The sequence below is a fragment of the Scyliorhinus canicula genome, chromosome 25 (genome assembly GCF_902713615.1).
Source record: "Scyliorhinus canicula chromosome 25, sScyCan1.1, whole genome shotgun sequence".
Taxonomy (NCBI): Eukaryota; Metazoa; Chordata; class Chondrichthyes; order Carcharhiniformes; family Scyliorhinidae; genus Scyliorhinus; species Scyliorhinus canicula.
In genome coordinates, this window is record NC_052170.1 from 14860600 (window position 1) to 14882375 (window position 21776).

General features: G+C 51.2%; 2 protein-coding genes across 2 annotated transcripts in view; both read left to right on the forward strand.

The window, feature by feature from the left end:
• LOC119957007 (regulator of G-protein signaling 4-like) overlaps positions 1 to 10758 on the forward strand; it is a 53090-nt gene extending 42332 nt beyond the window's left edge. Inside the window, exon 5 of the mRNA XM_038784590.1 lies at positions 10651 to 10758. Within this exon, the coding sequence (XP_038640518.1) occupies positions 10651 to 10758 (108 nt within the window). The remainder of the gene's footprint in view (positions 1 to 10650) is intronic.
• The window catches only part of LOC119957008, a 142719-nt gene that overhangs the window by 6402 nt on the left and 114541 nt on the right, over positions 1 to 21776 (forward strand). Inside the window, 2 exon segments of the mRNA XM_038784591.1 lie at positions 10651 to 10837; positions 17139 to 18405. Coding sequence (XP_038640519.1) covers positions 17208 to 18405 — 1198 coding nt within the window. The 5' untranslated portion in view covers positions 10651 to 10837; positions 17139 to 17207.

A 21776-nucleotide genomic window follows, 5' to 3' on the forward strand; every position in this document is an offset into this window, starting at 1 on the left:
CCACTGGTGTCTTCCACCGTGACGACTGATGCAAAATAACTATTCAGTTCGCCTGCCATTTCTTTGTTTCCTGTCATTACTTCTCCAGCCAGGGCAGCACGGTGGCCTAGTGGTTAGCACAACCGCCTCACGGCGCTGAGGTCCCAGGTTCGATCCCGGCTCTGGGTCACTGTCTGTGTGGAGTTTGCACATTCTCCCCGTGTCTGCGTGGGTTTCGCCCCCACAACCCAAAAATGTGCAGAGTAGGTTGATTGGCCACGCTAAATTGCCCCTTAATTGGAAAAAATAATTGGGTAATCTAAATTTAAAAAAAAAAAAAAATTACTTCTCCAGCCACATTTTCCAGTGGTCCTATGTTGATTTTTGCCTCTCTCGGCGCGTTTCCCGCCCCCGCCGAATCTCTGGTGCCGGAGACTTCGGGAGACGGCGGGGGCGGGATTCACGCCCCCCCCCCCCCCCCCCCCCCCAGCCCCCGCCGATTCTCCAACCCGGCGGGGGGTCGGAGAATCCAGCCCCTGCTTCCTACCATCTCTCCTGAATGGTCTGGTCTTAATGTTTAGACTATGCCCCAATTCTAAAATCTCCAACCAGTGGAAAGTCTATCTTTATCTACCCGGCCTGTTCCTTTTTATGTTTTGAAGACTTTGAAAGGCCGTCAGGAGTTCAGAGATGAGATTCCCAAGTATATTGCCTAGTCATGCGTGCTGTGCCACAAAAGTAGCTCCTTGGCTCATTGTGGCGATTCGCGGGGGTGGGGTTTGGGCAGAGGAGGCAGGTCCCAAACCCACCTAAGCTGGACCGGGAATCGAACCTGCGCTGTTGCTCTTACTCTGAACCACGCACCTTTCATCTAGCCAACTGAGCTAACCGCACCCCACTCTCCCCCTCCACCTTCCCCCGACTGCCACGTGTAGCAAATTTAATATGAAGAAACCCTCCTTAAAAATTGGATCCTCATTTGTTGCGACGCAGCGTGATATGATTCAAATGGTCAATTACGAAAGGATCGCGAGCCAGGCACGGGGAGTTTTCTGTTTCCGGTCGTTGAGGGGGCCATGAATCAACTTAAATGGAACAGAGGGCAGGAGAGACTTATTTTACACAGGGAATGAAATGAAATGAAAATCGCTTATTGCCACGAGTAGGCTTCAATGAAGTTACGGTGGAAAGCCCCTAGTCACCACATTCCGGCGCCTGTTCGGGGAGGCTGGTACGGGAATTGAGCTGTGCTGCTGGCCTGCCTTGGTCTGCTTTAAAAGCCAGTGATTTAGCCCAGTGTGCTAAACCAGCCCCATGGGAGTTATGAGGCTGCAGACTTCCGAGTTAGTGGTTGAGGCAGAAATTATTGAAGGTATGTGTTCTGATGGAAGCGGTACGGTAAATGTGATCAGGATCATGTGCTGGCATGGGGGGGGGGGCAAACACCAACAAGGGCAGGGTTGGGCTGAATGGCCTTTCGCCATTCTGTGTCACCACTCTGTGACTCCCAACTGTCGATATCCTGTTAGCCATGATAAACTCTTATCGATAAAGCCTCGCTTCCCCCAAGCCACAAAGCAGCAAGGTCAGATTTCCGCTCCCTGTTCACTGTCAGTAAGACCATTTGTGGGGATTCATTGCTTCTATGTCGCTGAAGAGAGATGTGTGGTTGAACCTTTTCATCTTTTCAAGAGTCTATCCTCGAGCCTGCTCCACCGATCAATAAGATCATGGCCGTTCTGATTGTAACCTCCCGCCTACCCCCGATAACCATCCACCCCCTTGTCAGTCCTGAATCTATCCACTGTAAGAGGATTCTGGATGAAATCTAACAGCCGCAACACGCCTGACTCAGGACATGACGAGGCCCGACAGAGCTCGCTCGCCCCGCACGATCCCGTTAGATCTCTCGAGATGTCGCGATCTTTGTGGGTGGGATCCTAATCTGCATATTCAAGCGCGCAGTAACCACACTGGAACATGCACTCACGGAGTTATCCAAGGCCTGGGATCTAAGCCCTGTGCTTCGGAGACCCCAGAGCCGGCACCCGTTGTCTCCAACAACGTGGACTGGGCGTGCCGGCATTTTGGGGGTGTCTCCCGGGCGATCGGGACCCCTGGGTGGTCGGGCTCTGGGCAGGGTTGTACCCTGGCACTGCCAGGCTGTCACCCTGGAGTGCCACCCGGGCAGTGCCACCTGGGTGCCAGCCTGGCATTGCCGGGGTGCTCAGGTGGCACCTCCATCCTGGCAGGGGCAACTCTTGGCAGAAATTTTAATTCACACTTAGTTCTCAGGGATGTGCGACCCCTGTCATTGTCTCATCGTTTTCTTCAAAGATTCACTCAGGAGGTGTGGGTGTCGCTGGCCAGGCTCAGCATTTGTTGCCCATCCCTAATTGCCCCTGAGAAGGTGGTGGTGAGCCGCCATCTTGAACCCACTGCAGTCCATGTGGTGTAGGTACACCCACAGTGCTGTTAGGGAGGGAGTTCCAGGGTTTTGCCCCAGCGACAGTGAAGGAACAGCCGATATATTTCCAAATCAGGATGGTGAGTGACTTGGAGGGGAACCTCCAATTGGTGGGGTTCTGGGGGTTGGGGGGGGGGGGGGGGGGGGGGGCGGACCTTTGAGCCCGTACTCGTCGTGCACGGGATCAGCGACCCGGCCGAAATATCTGGAGAGAATTGGGAAATGTGATTTCATAGAAATCACATTGGGGGGCAGCAGGGTAGCATGGTGGTTAGCATAAATGCTTCACAGCTCCAGGGTCCCAGGTTCGATTCCCGGCTGGGTCACTGTCTGTGCGGAGTCTGCACGTCCTCCCCCTGTGTGCGTGGGTTTCCTCCGGGTTCTCCGGTTTCCTCCCACAGTCCAAAGATGTGCGGGTTAGGTGGATTGGCCATGCTAAATTGCCCGTAGTGTCCTAATAAAAGTAAGGTTAAGGGGGGAGTTGTTGGGTTACGGGTATAGGGTGGATACGTGGGTTTGAGTAGGGTGATCATGGCTCGGCACAACATTGAGGGCCGAAGGGCCTGTTCTGTGCTGTACTGTTCTATGTTCTAGAACTTATTTCATAGAATTTACAGTGCAGAAGGACGCCATTTGGCCCATCGAGTCTGCACTGGCCCTTGGAAAGAGCACCCTACCCAAGCCCACACCTCCACCCTAGTCCCGTAACCTAATAACCCCACCCCCCCCATTGGACACTAAGGGCAATTTAGCATGTCCAATCCCCCAAACCTGCACATCTTTGGACTGTGGGAGGAAACCGGAGCACCCGGAAGAAACCCACGCAGACACAGGGAGGAAGTGCAGACTCCGCGCAGACAGTGACCCAAGCCGGGAATCGAACCTGGGACCCTGGAGCGGTGAAGCAACAGTGCTAACACTGTGCTACCGCGCTGCCCTCTCTCCAGAGCGATTGCCTTTCCCGGGTTTCTCCGCCCCTCCCCCCTTTAAAGATGGTGCCCCGATTTGTGTGGAGCCGGTTGCCAACTCTATCAGACCCCACCCCGCCAGACTGTTAGCGTAAACCACATCCACTTTTTTTTTAATTGGCTGAATATCTGGAGAGGAAACGGCTCTATGCACCTGTCGAGTGGCACATCGGTTAACAGTCCGAGCCTGACACTTTGCCAAAAACTGGTAAGACTCCGCCCCAGGTATCTCCTGCCCTTGTCCATCTCGATGGTAGTGGTTATGGGTTTGGATGGTGTTGTCGAAGGAGCCTTGGTGAGTTGCTGCAGTGCATCATGTAGATGGTACACACGGCTGCCACTGTGCGTCGGTGGTGGAGGGAGTGAATGTTGGTGGAAGGGGTGCCAATCAAGCGGGGCTGCTTTGTCCTGGATGGCGTCGAGCTTCTTGAGTGTTGTTGGAGCTGCACTCATCCAGGCACTCCTGACTTATGGCTTTGGGCTGGCACTGTAGCACAGTGGTTAGCCCTGTTGCTTCACAGCGCCAGGGTCCCAGGTTCGATTACCGGCTTGAGTCACTGTCTGTGCGGAGTCTGCACGTTCTCCCCGTGTCTGCGTGGGTTTCCTCCGGGTGCTCCGGTTTCCTCTCACGAGTTCTGAAAGACGTGCTTGTTAGGTGAATTGGACATTCTGAGTTCTCCTTCCGTGTACCCGAACAGGCGCCGGAATGTGGCGACTAGGGGATTTTCACAGTAACTTCTTTGAAGTGTTAATGTAAGCCGACTTGTGACAATAATAAAGATTATTATTATTTGGGGAGTCAGGAGGTGAGTTGTTCACGGCAGAAGTCCAAGGCTCTATATGGTTGGGTCCAGTTCAATAAATGGTAACCCCCCCCCCGGGATGTCCAATGTATCAGTACTGACAGAGAGCAGAGATCTATCCCCCTCCCCATACAGGACAAACGTGCCACACGCTCCCTCCTGCAACTTGTGGTCTTTGTAGCTCGCTTGCACTTTGGAGGACTCGGATTGCAATGTGCGGTGTGGAACTGGCCCTTGCTGGCCTGGAATATCCCAGGCTCTGTGCCAAAATGATGTATGGTTGTTAATCGGGCTTAGATCTGGGCAAACCTGTCGGCGAATGTTGGGAGGACCCATTGGCGGTGATTTATACCTAAGGTGACCCAAGTCAGGAGTGAGTTATGGTCAGTGCGAAGTTTGGCATGTAAGCCATGTCCCACAGGTTTTCACACTGTGCTCTATTTACAGTAAGTGTTAAAGGTTAATTAGACAAAGGCGTAAAAATGTCGGGTTTAATGATGCACGATGCTCCTTTGTGGATTGGTTCTCGTGGAGCTGAAGGCAGGGAAGTGCTAATTAACTTATAAAAATATAGTACGGATTTTTTTTTTTACTGGCTCCTTCTCTTTGCTCCAGACCCTTCACTTGGAAATCTTTCAGTATCTCCATGACTGTTCTTCCCTTCAGCTTGCGAGGAAAGAAATATTTGCGTTTATATAGCACCTTTCACGGAGTCAGAGCCAGTGAAGTTTAGTCACTGTTGCAATGTGGAAACACAGTAGTCGATTACCACTCACTTTGCCCTCTGACAGTGCCAGGATTACACTGGGAGCGTCCGGTTAGATGACTGTGGTCTTGTCCCTGAAATAGAATGATAGAATCCATACAATGCAGAAGGAGGCCATTCAGCCCATCGAGTATGCACCAAACCTCTGAAAGAGCATCTCACCTAGGCCCACTCCCTCCCCCCCCCCCCCCCCCCCCCCCCCCCCCCCCTGCCCTATGCCCACAACCCCACCTAACCTGTTAGCAATGTCCAATCCACCTACCTTGGGCATGTTTGGACTGTGGGAGGAAGCCGGAGCACCCGGAGAAAACCCACGCAGACACGGGGAGAACGTGCAGACTCCGCACAGACAGTGACCCAAGGCCGGGATTGAACCCGAATCCTTGGTGCCACGAGGCAGCAGTGCTAACCATCGTGCTACTGTGTCACCCCCCCCAGACTTGAACCCTTCACCTTCTGGCTGAGAGGCAAAATGCTGCCACCCACTGAGCCGCGCTGTGAGATTCAGGTCGGAATTCTCCCACCGGTGGGATTTTCTGTTCCCGTCGGCCAAGCAGCCCCGCCCGTGAGTTTCCCGGTGTCGTCCGCGTTGGGGAAATTCTATTGACGAGTGGCGGGAACAGGGAATTCCGCCGCCAGCGAACGGCGCGTCGCTGAGAAACATGTCTCTGGGGGACTGGAGAATTTAACCTTCGGGTGACGTCGGGGATCCAGACGGTGAGGATGCACAATCACAAGCGAGAGGGATTTGCGTCGATCCTTATCATGCTTGTGATTTCTGCGGGTTAGCAACAGGGGCAGCAGCAACTTTATCCGGTTTAACTGCGAGTGAAGGGCAGCACGTTGGCGCAGTGGGTTAGCACTGCTGCCTCACGGCGCCGAGGTCCCAGGTTCGATCCCGGCTCTGGGTCACTGTCCGTGTGGAGTTTGCACATTCCCCCCCCCGTGTCTGCGTGGGTTTCGCCCCCAGAACCCAAAGATGTGCAGGCTAGGTGGATTGGCCGCGCTAAATCACCCCTTCATTGGAAAAAATGAATTGGGTACTCTAAATTTATAAAGGAAAACTGTGAGTGCAGCTGGAAAGTTAGGGGAACAGCGTTTGTAAGTACAATGCTAATTTAAGTGAGCATGGTACCGGTGTTTGTAAGCTATCGATGGCGAAGTGTTTGTAAGTACTGATTTAACTTAAGGGGAGCAGGGTACTGATGTTCATACGTTTATCAATGTGACAGTAAACTGTAACATCACAGTTGTGAGCCTTATACGTTTTCTCCAGCCGGGCAACCTTAGCTTTAGGACTTTACGGTTCACCTACCTTCAGGAGCATTAATCCAGATGGGCTGCCCCAGTCTCTGAAGTAGGCCTTGAACCCACCACCGAGAGTAGGCGAGAGAGTGTTACCCAATAAGCTGTGGCATTTCAGAACTCGGCAGTGAGTTTTCTCAGGACTATCAGCATCTTCCAGAAACTGAACTGGACCAGCCATTTGGATACTGTGCCTACCCGAGCAGGCCAGAGCCTGGGAATCCTGCAGCCAATAAGTCGCTCCCTAAAACCTGTCCACCATCTACAAGGCACAAGTCAGGAGTGCAATGGAATACTCTCCACTTGCCTGGATGAGTGCAGCTCCAACAACACTCGAGAAGCTCGACACCATTCGGGACAAAGCAGCCCGCCTAATTGCTCCCCCCTTCCATAAACATTCAAACCCTCCACCACCGATGCACAGCTGCAACCGTGTGTACCATCTACAAGATGGGCTGCAAAAACGCGCCAAAGCTCCTTATACTACTATCTAGAAGGACAAGGGCATCAGATACCTGGGAACCCCACCACCTGGAAGTTCCCCTCCAAGCCAAATATATCGGCTTCACTGTCACTGAGTCAAAATTCTGGAATTCCCTCCCTAACAGCACAATCCCTACACCTCAGGGACTGAAGAGGTTCAAGAAGGTGGCTCACCACCACCTTCTCAAGGGGCAATTAGGGATGGGCAACGAATGCTGGCCTAGCCGGCGACGCCCACATCCCACGAATCAATAAAACAAAAGGAGACTGGATATGTGGAATGGGTAGACTTAGAACAGTACTGCACAGAACAGGCCTTTCGGCCCTCAATGTTGTGCCGAGCAATGATCACCCTACTCAAACTCACGTATCCACCCTATACCCGTAACCCAACAACCCCTCCCCCTTAACCTTACTTTTTAGGACACTACGGTCAATTTAGCATGGCCAATCCACCTAACCCGCACATCTTTGGACTGTGGGAGGAAACCGGAGCACCCGGAGGAAACCCACGCACACATGGGGAGGACGTGCAGACTCCACACAGACAGTGACCCAGCCGGGAATCGAACCTGGGACCCTGAAGAGAGAGCCCAGCCGTCCAGCCCACAATATTCACACGCGCGCGCGCGCACACACACACACACACGCACACACGCACACATACATACACACACACACATACATACACACACACGTATTTTGTCGGGATTGGTTAGAAGGATAAGAGCTTTACTTTCCTCATTAATTTCTCCTGGTTGCTGAGGACAGTAGGAAAATTGGCCTCACTGATACATCAGAATTGCAGATTAATACAGTACAGAAGAGGTCCTTCGGCCCTTCGAGTCTGCACCAACGCATGAAAAACACTTGACCTCCGACCTAATCCCATGTACCAGCACTTGGCCCATAGCCTTGAATTATCTGACGTGCCAAATGCTCATCCAGGTACGTTTTCAAGGATGTGAGGCAACCCGCCTCTACCACCCTCCCAGGTAGTGTGTTCCAGACCGCCACCACCCTCTGGTAAAAATGTTTTTCCTTAAATCCCCCCTAAAACCTCCTACCGCTGACCTTGAACTTGTGTCCCCCTCGTAACCCACCCTTCAACTAAGGGGAACAGCTGCTCCCTATCCACCCTGTCCATGCCCCTCATAATCCTGTCCACCTCGATCAGTCGATCAGGTCGCCCCCTCAGTCTTTCTGCTCCAACCAAAACAACCCAAGCCTATCCAACCTCCCTTCATAACTTAAATGTTCCATCCCAGGCAACATCCTGGTGAATCGCCTCTGCACCCCAGTGCAATCACATCCTTCCTATAATGTGGCGACCAGAATTGCACAAGGTCCTCCAGCTGTGGCCTCACCAAAGTTCGCGACAACTCCAACACGACCTCCCTGCTTGTGTAATCTATGCCCCGATTGATAAAGGCAAGTGTCCCATATGCCTTTTCCACCACCCTCTTAACCTGCCCTTCCGCCTTCAGAGATCTATGGACAAACACGTCAAGGTCCTTTTGTTTTCTTGGAACTTCCCACTGTCAGGCCATTCATTGAATACTTCTTTGTCACATTACTCCTTCCAAAGTGTATCACCTCACACTTTCAGGGTTAAATTCCATCTGCCATTTTCTGCCCATTTGACCATCCCATCTATATCCATCTGTACCCAAGAAACTCAACTTCACTGTTAACCACCCTGCCAATATTAGTGTCATCCGTAAACTTACTGATCCTATCCCCCCCCCCCCACCCCCGCCAACTTAGTCATCTATGTCGTTTATATAAATGACAATAGGGGACCCAGCACAGATCCCTATGGGATGCCACTGAACACTGGCGTCTGGTCACTAAAGCAGCCGTCTGCTTTCACCCTCTGTCTTCTTCCGCTAAGCCAATTTTGAATCCACCTTATCAAATTACCCAGTGACCCAGGGCCGGGATCGAACCTAGGACCTTGTCGGCGTGAGGCGGCAGGGCTAACACATTCAGGGGCAATTTAGCGTTGCCAATCCACCTAGCCTGCACATCTTTGGATTGTGGGGGTGAAACTCATACAGACACCGGGGGGGGGGGGGAGAAATGTGCAAACTCCACCCGGACAGTGACCCAGGGCCGGGATTCGAACACGGGTCCTCAGCGCCGCAGCCCCAGTGCTAACCACTGCGTCACATGCCGCCCACCCTATGACAATTTGCTCATGAACCTCACAGTCTCTCTCCCAGAGTTCCATATCTCCCTCCTCATTCTCTTGGGCGAAGACAGATGCAAAGTATTCGTTCAACACCCTAGCAATGTCCTCTGGCTCCACCCACAGATCGTCCCCTTGGTCCCTACTCTTTTCCTCTTCCCATTGTTATACTTACAGAATATCTTGGGATTTTCCCTACTTTCACCAGCCAGAGCTATCTCATATCCCCTCTTTTCTCTCCTAATTGCTTTCTTAAGCTCCATCCTGCACTTCCTGTACTCCACTAATGCCACCATTGAACCCCCCCCCCCCAATACTTGCTAAAAGCCTCTCTTATCCTTCTCATCATATCCTGAATGTATCTGGTCATCCATGGTGATCTGGGTTTGTTACTCTTTCCTCGGAAGGAATAATATCTGGGTGAGTTGTAACCTACGACCATTGTTCTTGGCATGGTCATGCCCCATTGCCCACCTGCCACATCTGGAGAGCTAGTTTACAGTGTCCATGCTTTGGGCGCTTCCTTTCCAATGACACTTTCGGTGAAATAAATAAATGATCTTTATTGTCACAAGTAGGCTTACATTAACACTGCAATGAAGTTACTGTGAAAAGCCCCCCAGTCGCCACACTCCGATGCCTGCTCGGGTACGCGGAGGGAGAATTCAGAATTAACGGCTGGCACGGGAATTGAACCCGCGCTGCTGGCCTTGTTTTGCGTCACAAACCAGCTGTCAATCCAGTTTCAGAAATCCAAACGCCTTGAGAAATAAAAACAGTTTCATTGCCATTATGTTGTAACGGCTGGAAGCGATGAGTTCCCCAACAGTTCATTACCTTGAGAATTGGTCTTTGGGATTGTCAGTCTGTCAGCTTGGCGTGTTAGGAGCCATTACCTGCCTGGGAAGGCCTGGGGTTCGGAGCTCCGGCCCCAGCCTGATGCTGATATGTTTGTACGGTACCGTGGGAGTGCAGCATTTCCAGCACTTGGTCCATAACCTTGTATGTTGTGGCGTTTCAAGCGCTCATTTAAATGCTGTTTAAATGTTGTGATGCAGAGTTCCAGATACCCACCAGGTTGTTCCTCAAATCCCCTCTACTGCCCATTACCTTAAATCAATGCTCCCTGGTTATTGACCCCTCTACAAAAGGGAAACAGATCTTCTTGTCTACCTTATCTATGTCCCTGACAATTTTGTGCACCTCCATCAGGTACTTCCTCATCCTTCTCTGCTCTAAGGAAGACAACCCCAACCAAATCAGCCTCCCTTTATCGCTGAATTGCTCCAGCCCAGGCAACATCCTGGTCAATTTCCTCTGCATCCTCACTAGTTGCAATCACATCCTCAGTGGCAAAAAGAATCAAGGGAGCTTTCCCAGTGCCCTGGCCAACATTCATCCCTCAAAACAACACCAATCAAAAGCAGATGAACCGGTCGTTAGCACATTGCTGTTTCCAGGTCTTTGCTGCGCGCAAATTGGCTGCCACGTTTACCCACATTACGGCAATATCTTTGTGAGTAATCCCTTGGCCATAAAGAACCTTGGCAAGTTTTTTTCTTTCCCCGTGGGCTTGTCCGAAGCCCACATTCCTGATAGGTTCTCAATGTGGCGTCTCCAGATTTGGCTGCCGTCTCTTGCTGGTGCTACACTAAATCTGTGTTTTTGTTTCTTCGTTCAATATTCAGTCGCCCTCCCGTGCGTCAGCAGAAGCGAGCAAGGAGGCAGCTGCAAGGCACTCTGGGCAGAAAGACGACCGCCGAGCTGGAGTGGTACCATTGGCAAAGCCCACTTGAAGCATTTTCGGAATTGACTCGGGTGCGCTTCCCGTCGACGATCCGGTCAGCCGCTCCGGGTTCCGGACCACGGTCTGAGGTTTGAGCCAATCGATGATGCATTCCAGAGGAATTAATGAAATCTGGAAGGACTTTTATTTCCACGGCGACAGAAAATGCTGGAAATACTCAGTGGACCATCTGTGGAGAGAGATAACGGAATTAGCGTCTTGGGTTGACGTCCCCTCTTGCGGGCGGGACGGAGAATTCAGCGGACAACAGGAAAAAAAAATCCGTTGAGCTCGGGCGGGAATTTTCGGCCCCAGAGCAGGCGTGACCTGAAAGTCCCGCGTGATGACTCTGTTTCTCTCTCCACTGGCCTGCTGAGTATTTCCAGGATTTTCCATTTTTATTTCAGGATTTCCAGCACCCCTAGTATTTTGCTTTTTTTTTTTAAACTCCTGTGGCACCTCCCATGACCCTGGGATGCCCTGAAGCACTTAACGGTTGACAAAGTACTTTGCAAGTGTAGGAAACGCGATGCCAATTTGTGCGCAGGAAGCTCCCCTTCAAACAGCGGTGTGACGATGGCTCGATCGTCTCTTTGTATAATGTCGATAGAACATAGAACATAGAACAGTACAGCACAGAACAGGCCCTTCGGCCCTCGATGTTGTGCCGAGCAATGATCACCCCACTCAAACCCACGTATCCACCCTATACCCGTAACCCTTACTTTTTAGGACACTATGGGCAATTTAGCATGGCCAATCCACCTAACCCGCACATCTTTGGACTGTGGGAGGAAACCGGAGCACCCGGAGGAAACCCACACACACGGGGAGGACGTGCAGACTCCACACAGACAGTGACCCAGCCGGGAATCGAACCTGGGACCCTGGAGCTGTGAAGCATTTATGCTCCCCCCGATGGAGGGAGAAATATGGTCCCCAAGAAACCACGGAGAACTCGCCTGTTCTTCCTTAAAATAGTGCTGGGAGGCCGGATGGGGCCTCGGAAGACAGCACCTCTGGCAGTGTGGCATCCCTTGACGGTTGCGTTAGAACGTCTGCCAAAACTATGTGCTCAAGCCTCTTGGGTGACATATTCTAGCTCTGAGGCGCTGAGGCCTAATGTTTAAAATGGAGGTTGCCTTTTTTGGCCACATTTGGATAGAAATTGTCTCTGTGGCCGAGATGGTCCAGTCCGGCCGATGGTGCAACCTCCGCCTCAAATTTTCCGGGGTGGATTCAATGGGAAATCCCATTGACAACGGCGCCACCGGAAGATCAGGCCAGTAGCGGGCCACCTCCCCACATGTCACGGGGAGGCCAGAGAATCCCACTCTATATTTTTTTTAACCCAGGTGAAATTTCCCTTCTTGTCCTTCGAAGTGAGCTCCACTTGGAAAAAAATGGAATCCAATAGTTGCAAAGCTTGTGGTCAGATTTTTCTCCTCTCAATAGTTTAATGACTAACCGTGCAAACAGCCCTCGCCATTGGTCAGTGGTAGGCTGGATACTGAGGCAGTTCATCCAACCTGATCCCGAACCAGTGACCTCTACTGGAAATACAGGCAGACATCAGGGGGAGGCAGTGGTGCTGTCACTGGGCTAGTAATCTAGGGACCCAGAGTAATGCCGTGGGGATCCGGGTTCGAATCCCACCAAGGCCGACGGTGACTTCAATTAAAATCTGGAATTAAACGTTTGAAACTATTATTGTAAGAACCCATCTGTGGGCAGCACGGTAGCATTGTGGATAGCACAATCGCTTCAGAGCTCCAGGGTCCCAGGTTCGATTCCGGCTTGGGTCACTGTCTGTGCGGAGTCTGCACATCCTCCCCGTGTGTGGGTGGGTTTCCTCCGGGTGCTCCGGTTTCCTCCCACAGTCACAAAGATGTGCAGGTTATGTGGATTGGCCATGATAAATTGCCCTTAGTGTCTAAAATTGCCCTTAGTGTTGGGTGGGGTTACTGGATTATGGGGATAGGGTGGAGGTGTAGACCTCGGCTCTTTCTGAGAGCCAGTGCAGACTCGATGGGCCGAATGGCCTCCTTCTGCACTGTAAATTCTATGAAATAAAAAAATAAAATCTGGTTCTATTGCCCCTTTAGGGAAAGAAAGAAATCTGCAGTCCTTAACCTGGTCTGGCCTACATGTGACCCTTTTGGGCCATCTGAGGTCAAGGGCAGTTGGGGATGGGCAACAAATGCTGTCCTTGCTAGCAATGCCCATATCCCATGACAAGATTTGGCTGAGCTGTGATGCACCCTTGGTCGAACAGCTTACTAGTATTCAATACCAGGTGTGGTGAATTAATTGAGGTAAGAAATCGGTATTAGTCAGGAAATAGTGTTGGGGAAACTGATGGGAGTGAAGGCTGATAAATCCCCAGAGCCTGATAATCTGCATCCCAGAGTGCATGAGGAAGTGGCTGGAGAAATAGTGGATGCATTGATGGTCATCTTCCAAGATTCTATAGACCCTGCAGATTGGAGGGTAGCTAATGTAACTCCACTATTTAAAAAGGGAGGCAGAGAGAAAACAGGGAATTGTAAACCAGCCAACCTGACATCGGGAGTGGGGAAAATTCTACAGTCCATGATAAAAGAGTTAATAACTGAGCACTTGGAAAACAGTGGCAGAATCGGATGGAATTCTTCGAGGATGTAACTAGCAGAGTTGACGAGGGGGAGCTAGTGGATGTGGTTTATTTGGACTTTCAGAATCTAAAATGGGGCAGCACGGTGGCACAGTGGTTAGCATTGCTGCCTACGGTGCTGAGGACCCGGGTTCGAATCCCGGCCCTGGGTCACTGTCCGTGTGGAGTTTGCACATTCTCCCCGTGTCTGCGTGGGTTTCGCCCCCCACAACCCAAAGAAGTGCAGGGTAGGTGGATTGGTCACGCTAAATTGCCCCTCAATTGGAAAAAATAATTGGGTACTCTAAATTTATTTTTAAAAATTAAATGTAAAATTAAAGTGCATGCAATTGGGGGTAGTGTATTGAGATGGATAGAAAACTGGTTGGCAGACAGGAAACACTGATTAGGAATAAAGGGGTCTGTTTCCGAATGGCAGGCAGTGACTAGTGGGGTACCGCAAGGATCAGTGCTAGAACCCCAGCTATGGTGGCGGCATGTGGCGCAATGGTTAGCACTGGGACTACGGCGCTGAGGACCCGGGTTTGAATGCCGGCCCTGGGCCACTGGGTGGAGTTTGCACATTCTTCCCGTGTCTGCGTGGGTTTCACCCCCACAACCCAAAAGATGTGCAGGGTAGGTGGATTGGTATGCTAAATTGCCCCTTAATTGGAAAAAAAAACAATAATTGGGTATTCCAAATTTAAAAAAAAAGAATCCCAGCTATTCACAATATATATTAATGATTTAGATGAGGGAACTAAAGGTAACATCTCCACATTTGCAGATGACACCAAGTTGGGTGGGAGGGTGAGCTGTGAGGAGGATGAAAAGATGCTTCAATGTGATTTGGACAAGTCGAGCGAGGGGGCAAATGCATGGCAGATGCAGCATAATGTGGATAAATGTGAGGTTATCCACTTTGGTAACAAAAACAGGAAGGCAGATTACTATCTGAATAGCTATAAATTTAAATAGGGGAGCGTGCAACGAGACCTGGGTGTCCTCGTACACTAGTCACTGAAAATACAGCAGGCGGTAAAGAAGGTAAATGGTATATTGGCCTTCATAGCGAGAGGATTCACATACAGGAGCAGAGAGAGGGGATCTCATAGAAACCTATAAAACTCTAACAGGACTAGACAGGGTAGATGCAGAAAGGATGTTTCCGATGGTGGGGGGGGGTCCAGAACCAGGGGTCACAATCTGACGATACGGGGTGGACCATTTAGGACTGACGTAAGGAGAAATTTCTTCACCCAGAGAGCGGTGAGCCTGTGGAACCATAGAAAGTAGTTACGGCCAAAACATTGTATGTTTTCAAGAAGCAGTTCGATATAAGACTTCGGGCTAAAGGGATCTAAGGATGTAAGAGGAAGGCTGGATCAGGCTATTGAGTTGGATGAACAGCCATGACCAGAATGAATGGTGTAGCAGGCCCGAAGGGCTGAATGGCCTTACACAGAGGGAGAATTCTGAATGTCCAATTCAGCGAACAAGCACGTCTTTCGGGACTTGTGGGAGGAAACCGGAGCATCCGGAGAAAACCCCCGCAGACACGGGAAGAACGTGCAGATTCCACGCAGACAGTGACCAAGCCGGGAATCGAACCTGAGACCCTGGCGCTGTGAAGCAATAGTGCTAACCACTGGGCTACCGAGTGCCTGGGTGTCCTCGGGCTGGCACGGACAAGATGGGCCGAATGGCCTCCTTCAGTGCTCTAATTTTTCTATGATTCTAGGTGTTGAAAATACAGAGAGGGTTCAATCGAGTCACTGGGCACCACTTCCCACTGCGTGCCGGCGACCATATTTAAGATGATTAGCGAGAGATCCGGAAAGGAGTTGGGGAATTTTTATGGTTCTTGGTTGTTTAGGGGCGGGATTCTCCGGCCTGGCCACAGCGAATGGGAGTTTTGGCTGAGCGCCGAATTCTCCGTCCTTGCGAGCGGCGGAGGCGGGGCTGCAACGCAACAGGGAATTCCGGCTAATATCTGGAACCCACTGCCTGAAAATGCTGTATTGGGAATCCGTTTCAATAGTCGGCTTCCAAGGGGAATTTGGATGTACAATACTGTGTACAATACTGAAAAATGGGGAAAATACATCGTCAGGGCTGAGGTCAGAGAAGGGAGGGGAATGGGACCACCTGGATAGCCCTTTCAAAGGGCTGCCGCAGCACTTTGAACCCAACAGTCATCTTCTGGGTTAACGTTGGAAGTGGGTGTGGTTAGCACTGTTGCTGACAGCCCGAGGAAACCGGGTTCGATTCCCGACTTGGGTCACTGTCTGCGCGGAGTCTGCACGTTCTCCCCGGATCTGCGTGGGTTTCCTCCGGGTGCTCCGGTTTCCTTCTGTAGGTCCCGTAAAAGGTGCTTGTTAGGTGAATCGGGCATTCTGAATTCTCCCTCTGTGTACCCGAACAGGCGCCGGAATGTGGCGACTAGGGGATTTTCACAGTAACTTCATTGCAGTGTTAACGTAAGCCTACTTTGTGTCACCAATAAAGATCGTTATTAGGGGGCTATGAACGCATATAAAAACTGTTCACCCTGGGTCGTTGAGGGGGCGGGGGGCAATGAGAGGAATCTGTGCTGTTGCTCTGTAGCCTCTGAAATAAAGCTGAGTTAAGAAAGGGACTGGTCTCAGATTCATCTGTTCCTCAGTCTGTGACCTGTGCGATTGGCATTCTGTGCTGATTGGTGGTGTAAACAGCGAGGGGGAAGGCCTTAGATTGCAGGGCGACATAGACGGGCTGGTCAGACGGGCAGAACAGTGGCAAATGGAATTTAACCCTGAAAAGTGTGAGGTGAGGCATTGTGAGAGGACTAACAAGGTGAGGCAAATATACAATGAGCGGTCGGACACCAGGAGGTACAGAGGACCAAAGGAATGCATGTCCATAGATCTCTGAAGGCAGCAGGACAGGGAGATGAGGTGGGTAAAAGACATTTGGGATACTTGCCTTCATTAGCCGCCGCATAGAAGATAAGAACAGGGAGGTTATGATGGAGCTGTATAAAACGCTGGTTAGGCCACAGCTAGAGTACTGTGTGCAGTTCTGGTCACCACACTATAGGAAGGGTGTGATTGCACTGGAGGGGGTGCAGAGGAGATTCACCAGGGTGTTAGCTGGGCTGGAGCGTTCCAGCTTTGAAGAGAGGCTGGTCAGGCTGGGACTGTTCTCCGCAGAGCAGAGAAGGCTGAGGGGGGACCTGATCGAGGTGGACAGAATTATGACGGACAGAGATAAGGTAAATAGGAAGAAACTTCTCGCCTTAGCCTAGGGGTCATTAATCAGGGGGCATAGATTGAAGGTCAGGGGAAGAGGGTTTAGAGGGGATTTGAGGAAAAACCTTTGGACCCAGAGGGTGGTGGGATTCCAGAATCCGCTGCCTGAGAGGGTGGGAGAGGCGGGAACCCTCACAACGTTCAAGAAGTATTTAGATGAGCGCTTGAAGCGCCGTGGCACACAAGGATACGGACCAAGTGCTGGAAAACGGGATTAGAATAGATAGGCGCTTGAAGGCTGGTGCAGACACGAAGGGCTGAAGGGCCTCTTTCTGTGCTGTAAAACTCTATGACTCTAATGTCTGCACCCTGCATGACTTCATAAAGAGGCACTTTATTGTGGTTTTTTTTGGAGAGAGAGGAATTGTGGGATATGTTGGGAGGAAAAGGAAATGGGCTGGTAGGCCCGAGCGCGAGGGTTGTTCGGCCTAAAGGAAATTCTGACGATCTGAACGTTTTGTCTTCCAGCCGTAAGGGAACTGCGATCGTAAAGTGCAAACCGCTTTGCGAAGGGGCCCCAGCTGCTTCGTCACTTCAATGGAGAAGAGTAGTAACCAGGAACTAATAGCATGGGACGAGGAAATGCAGACCAATGTCAACAAGGGGTTTTGCAGCCCAGATGATGTTCTGAATCTGTCTGGTGATCAGGTGGACAATGTCGGGCCTCCACGCCATGCTTCAGGAGGCGAGGCCAACGCCGGTTTTGGCGCCCGTTATGTGAGCGGCCTGGAGGAGAGACGTGAGCCGCCCCTCCGTGCCGAGGGCGAGTTGGGTTCCCACCATCCGATGAGGGCTCCTCTGAGCTTGGGGGCAAAGATGGAATACGAAAGCCCGTTTGTGGACTCCTCTCCTGGCGGTGAACCAGTCAGTCCGCCAGAGCGGCGCGCCAACCTTGGGCCGGCAGGAGCAACAAGCTGCGGAGTGGGACCAGTCGTCACCGACCTTGGGCCTGTTCCTACACACTCCGCCCTCCCTGAGAACTTGAGGACTCCTGCTGAGAATGCAGACGGCCATTTGAGCGTCAGTTCTTTTTCCTCTTGCCTGCCAGAGACTATTTTAGATGGGATAAACCTGAACGTGGCAGAAGTAGGAGGCCCGGGGTTGTTGGCACCTTATACCCAAAAGGAACAGGGCATCCACACGGTAAATACCGTTCAGAGCACTGCCGTTGATCAAATATTGTACGGCTTCGATTTAGCATGTGAACGAGATGGAGACCAATATACATCCTTGGACCAGTTGACGTACGAGTACGATGTGGCTTGTGAAGAGGAAGAGGTGCAGTATACTTCGTTAGACCCCGTGTCCTACAGCTTTGATGTATCCTGCGAGGCCGATGATGATTTGAACACTTCGGTCGATCCGATGTCGTACGAGTTTGAAGTGTCTTGCGCAAGGGACGACGACGCGATGGTCTGTTTTAGCCAAAGCGCCCTGGGCAGTAGCAAAACCGCAGACGCTCCGACCCCGGGTACCGACAGCGGAAAGGCTATCAATGATGCGCACTGCGCTCTCCCGTCATGGGCTGACGCAGAGCTGGTCGTCGGCCCACTTGGGCGTCAAACCAATGCCGGGTGCTCTGCCCCCGTTTCGCCCTTGAGGAACGACGGCAGCTGCAAGAGGGTGGCCGTGACTGAGATTCCTGTCGACATTCCTGGAGACCAAATGACGCCGATGAAAGAGGTTCATCGAACGGAACAAGCTCTGACAAGTTTGGGGAAGGATTGTATTCCTGGTAAGTCAGAAGGATGCATTGCAGAATTTGCTTGCTGTACATTCACACCTGCCACAGCGGGCATGTCTTGTCTTGTAGCCAACAGTGGACATGCTCGATGCAATACGAAATATTTCCCTTTGTTTTGTTTGTTTTTTTTTTCCTTTCAGTACTTTCCCGCCCACCCCACTCCCACAGTCTTGCATTAGTAGATACGGAATACCGCCCTGCCCTCGCCACACCATTATGCTTGCCTAGTCATACGAGCGTTGGCTGCAGAGAACATGACAGCCCTGGATCCCGTCCACCCTGATGCCTACACCAGGCCCAGCCGGATGGCAGTGCCGAGTGAGAGCTGGGACTGTACATCCTTTCCCTTTGTAATTGGGAGACGGGCGGGGACCTTCAATTATCGCCCAAGCTGAGATTGGCCAATTCACTGTAGGCTCCTGTCCGGTCTGGGGCCCAGCTGCCAGAACACATTGAACTATTGGAGAAAACAATCGTAAGGACTGGTTGTTCTGAGAGATGACGGTCCCTATCAGGGAGAGCTCCCTGACTGGGGAAGAGATCACATTATATTGAAGGTAAGTGGATCACTAGATAACACTTCCCTTGTGATCTCCCGGTCTGGTTGCAAGCATCAGGTCGAGTTTTCTTTTAACCCCCACCCATATTGGTTGCGTTTTTTCCATTTTGCATCTCTCAGGGGATCACGTAGCTGCGAGAGGTTGTAGGGGGTATTAACCACATCCTAAGATCCCCGTAGAGACCAAAGCCAACGGAAAGAAAACCGCTGGGCAAAGCTGCCACTTCTTTAAACCTTTTACTGTAACAAACCAACCAAAATCAAAAGTTAAATTTCACTTTAAGTAATCAATACAGCTTAGAGACGCCTCACGCCATGACAAGAACCCGCATGATGTCAGGCACATAAACAATATCACATGAAATCTCAGTCTTTCCATCTCAGCCTTTGTTTTTGGAGGATCTCTTGCTCCCCGTCCAATAGTTCAGGTCTTTGAGTTGCCCTGCTCAATTCAATGCCTTGCCGTGCAGCTGTATTCTATCCAAAGTCCCCTGACACGATTACCATTGACAAGGCACACAGCCAAGAGTCCTCTCTCACTTTGGTCACAACAGTCCTGGTGGTATCCCCAGAGACTCATTTTTCTGCTCCCTTTAAGTGGTCTGGCAGCAGTGAGACACAAACACTGGGTATGGTCCGATCCCCAGTCCCTCAACTCCCTTGCCATTCCTCCCTTCAGTATTCTGTCCTTTCCACGGCCTCTGATCTATTCTCAGAACCCTGCATCAACATCAGGATGCATAGATACATAGAACATACAGTGCAGAAGGAGGCCATTCGGCCCATTGAGTCTGCACCGACCCACTTAAGCCCTCGTTTCCACCCTATGCCCATAACTCAATACCCCTCCTAACCTTTTTTGGACACTAAGGACATTGTAGCATGGCCAATCCACCTAACCTGCACACCTTTGGAGTGTGGGCGGAAACCGGAGCACCCGGAGGAAACCCACGCAGACTCTGCACAGACAGTGACCCAGCGGGGAATCGAACCTGGGACCCTGGCGCTGTGAAGCCACAGTGCTTGCCACATGTGCTACCGTACTGCCCTAGTTTTAGCATCGGTCCTAAAACTACCAAACGGGAAACTGTTCCATTTGGGGAGAACCTTGCTTATTTCCTCTTCATACGAACAGTGTGTTCTGAACTGCCAAACAGGGAAAATAGGCTCACCCAACCACACTGCAATTAGCTTTCTATTTACCCGTTGCTCCTTAGCTGTTCATTCCCCCATGGAAACCCCAGGTCACATTGGGCATTTCTTGGAACCCAATAATGGGTGAGGCAGTACCCAGAGGACAGACGTTTAAGATGATTGGCAAAGCAATCAGAGATGAAACAGAAGGTTTTTCTGCAGCGAGTTGCTATGATCAGGAATGAGCTGCTTTAAAGAGCGGTGGACTTGATGATAAAAGGGAACCAGATGAATGGTTGATGAGGGAAATGTTTGCAAGGCAAAGGGAAGTTGGAAGGACGTGGGAGGAATTGAATAGCTCTTTCAAAGTGCTGACAGAAGCATGATGGGCTGAGCGGCTTCCTGGTGTACTGGATGGTTCTAGAAACAGGCAGTCTGTCTGAGAGTGGCCACCATGTCGGTAGTGTCATTCAGGTTAAGATCACAGCTGGAAGATTGTGAACAGTTTTGGTCCCCTCATCTAAGGAAAGCACTGGAGGCAGTCCAGTGAAGATTCACGAGGTCGATCCCGGGTATGGAGGGATTTCCTTATGAGGAGAGGTTGAGTAGGTTGGGCCTGTACTCATTGGTACAATAATGACCTTATTGAGACATATCGGATTCTCAGGGGGTTTGACAGGGTCGATGCTGAGAGGTTGTTTCCCCTTGTGGGAGAGTCTAGGACCAGAGGGCATCATCTCAGAGTGAGGAGGTCACCCATTTCAGACAGAGATGAGGAGGAATTTCTTCTCTCAGAGGGTCGTGAATCTGTGGAATTCTTGACCGCAGAGAGCTGTAGAGGCCGGGTCGTTAAGTATGTTCAAGGCTGAGAGAGACAGATTTTTAATCAGTGAGGGAATCGAGGGTTATGGGGATAAAGCGGGAAAGTGGTGCTGAGGATCGTATCACATCAGATCCGCCATGATCTCATTGAATGGCGGAGCAGACTCGATGGGCCGAATGGTCGCCTCCTGCTCCGACGTCTTATGGTCTATTGTTGGGGCAAACAATTGGTTACTAGCTATTCGCCAGCCCATATTTGATCTGAGGTGCTGGCAGTGGGTGCTAGAATGAAAAGCATTCCATTCCATAGAGGAATCAATGCCAGGTTCCCAACTGCTATGTTCTTTTTTAAATCTTAATCTATCTCAGTAGATGGGCATCACCAGTCGGGCCGAGATTTAGAGTGAACCCCTCCTTGTTTTGCGAAGGTGCGAGGGAGTGGGGGGGTGTACACCATGAAGGTGCTCCCTTCTGATGCCCTCTTTGCCCGTCAGATCGCTCGTGGCCTCCCGCAGACTTGAGCATGCCCAGAGTCAGGGATGGGCAATAACTGCTGGCCTGACCAGCGATACCTACGTCCCATGAATGAATTTTTCTCTAAAGGCCACCTCTGAGTTGCTGGTGTGCAGTCCCTGCCTCACAAGGCGGTACCTCAATTCAGTGAATCACCCGTTGGCATGGTTACCCCGCCTGTGGACCCCACCCCAGCAGGCCAGAGGCCTCGCTTGACCGCTCTCTTGAATCCCCTGCTACAACCTCCACCAAATCATCCCCCTCACGACGGCTCTCCCGCTTACGTCTTAGCCTCCCTTTAACCTCAATTTCAAGGTGCCTTTAATTTCTGCCA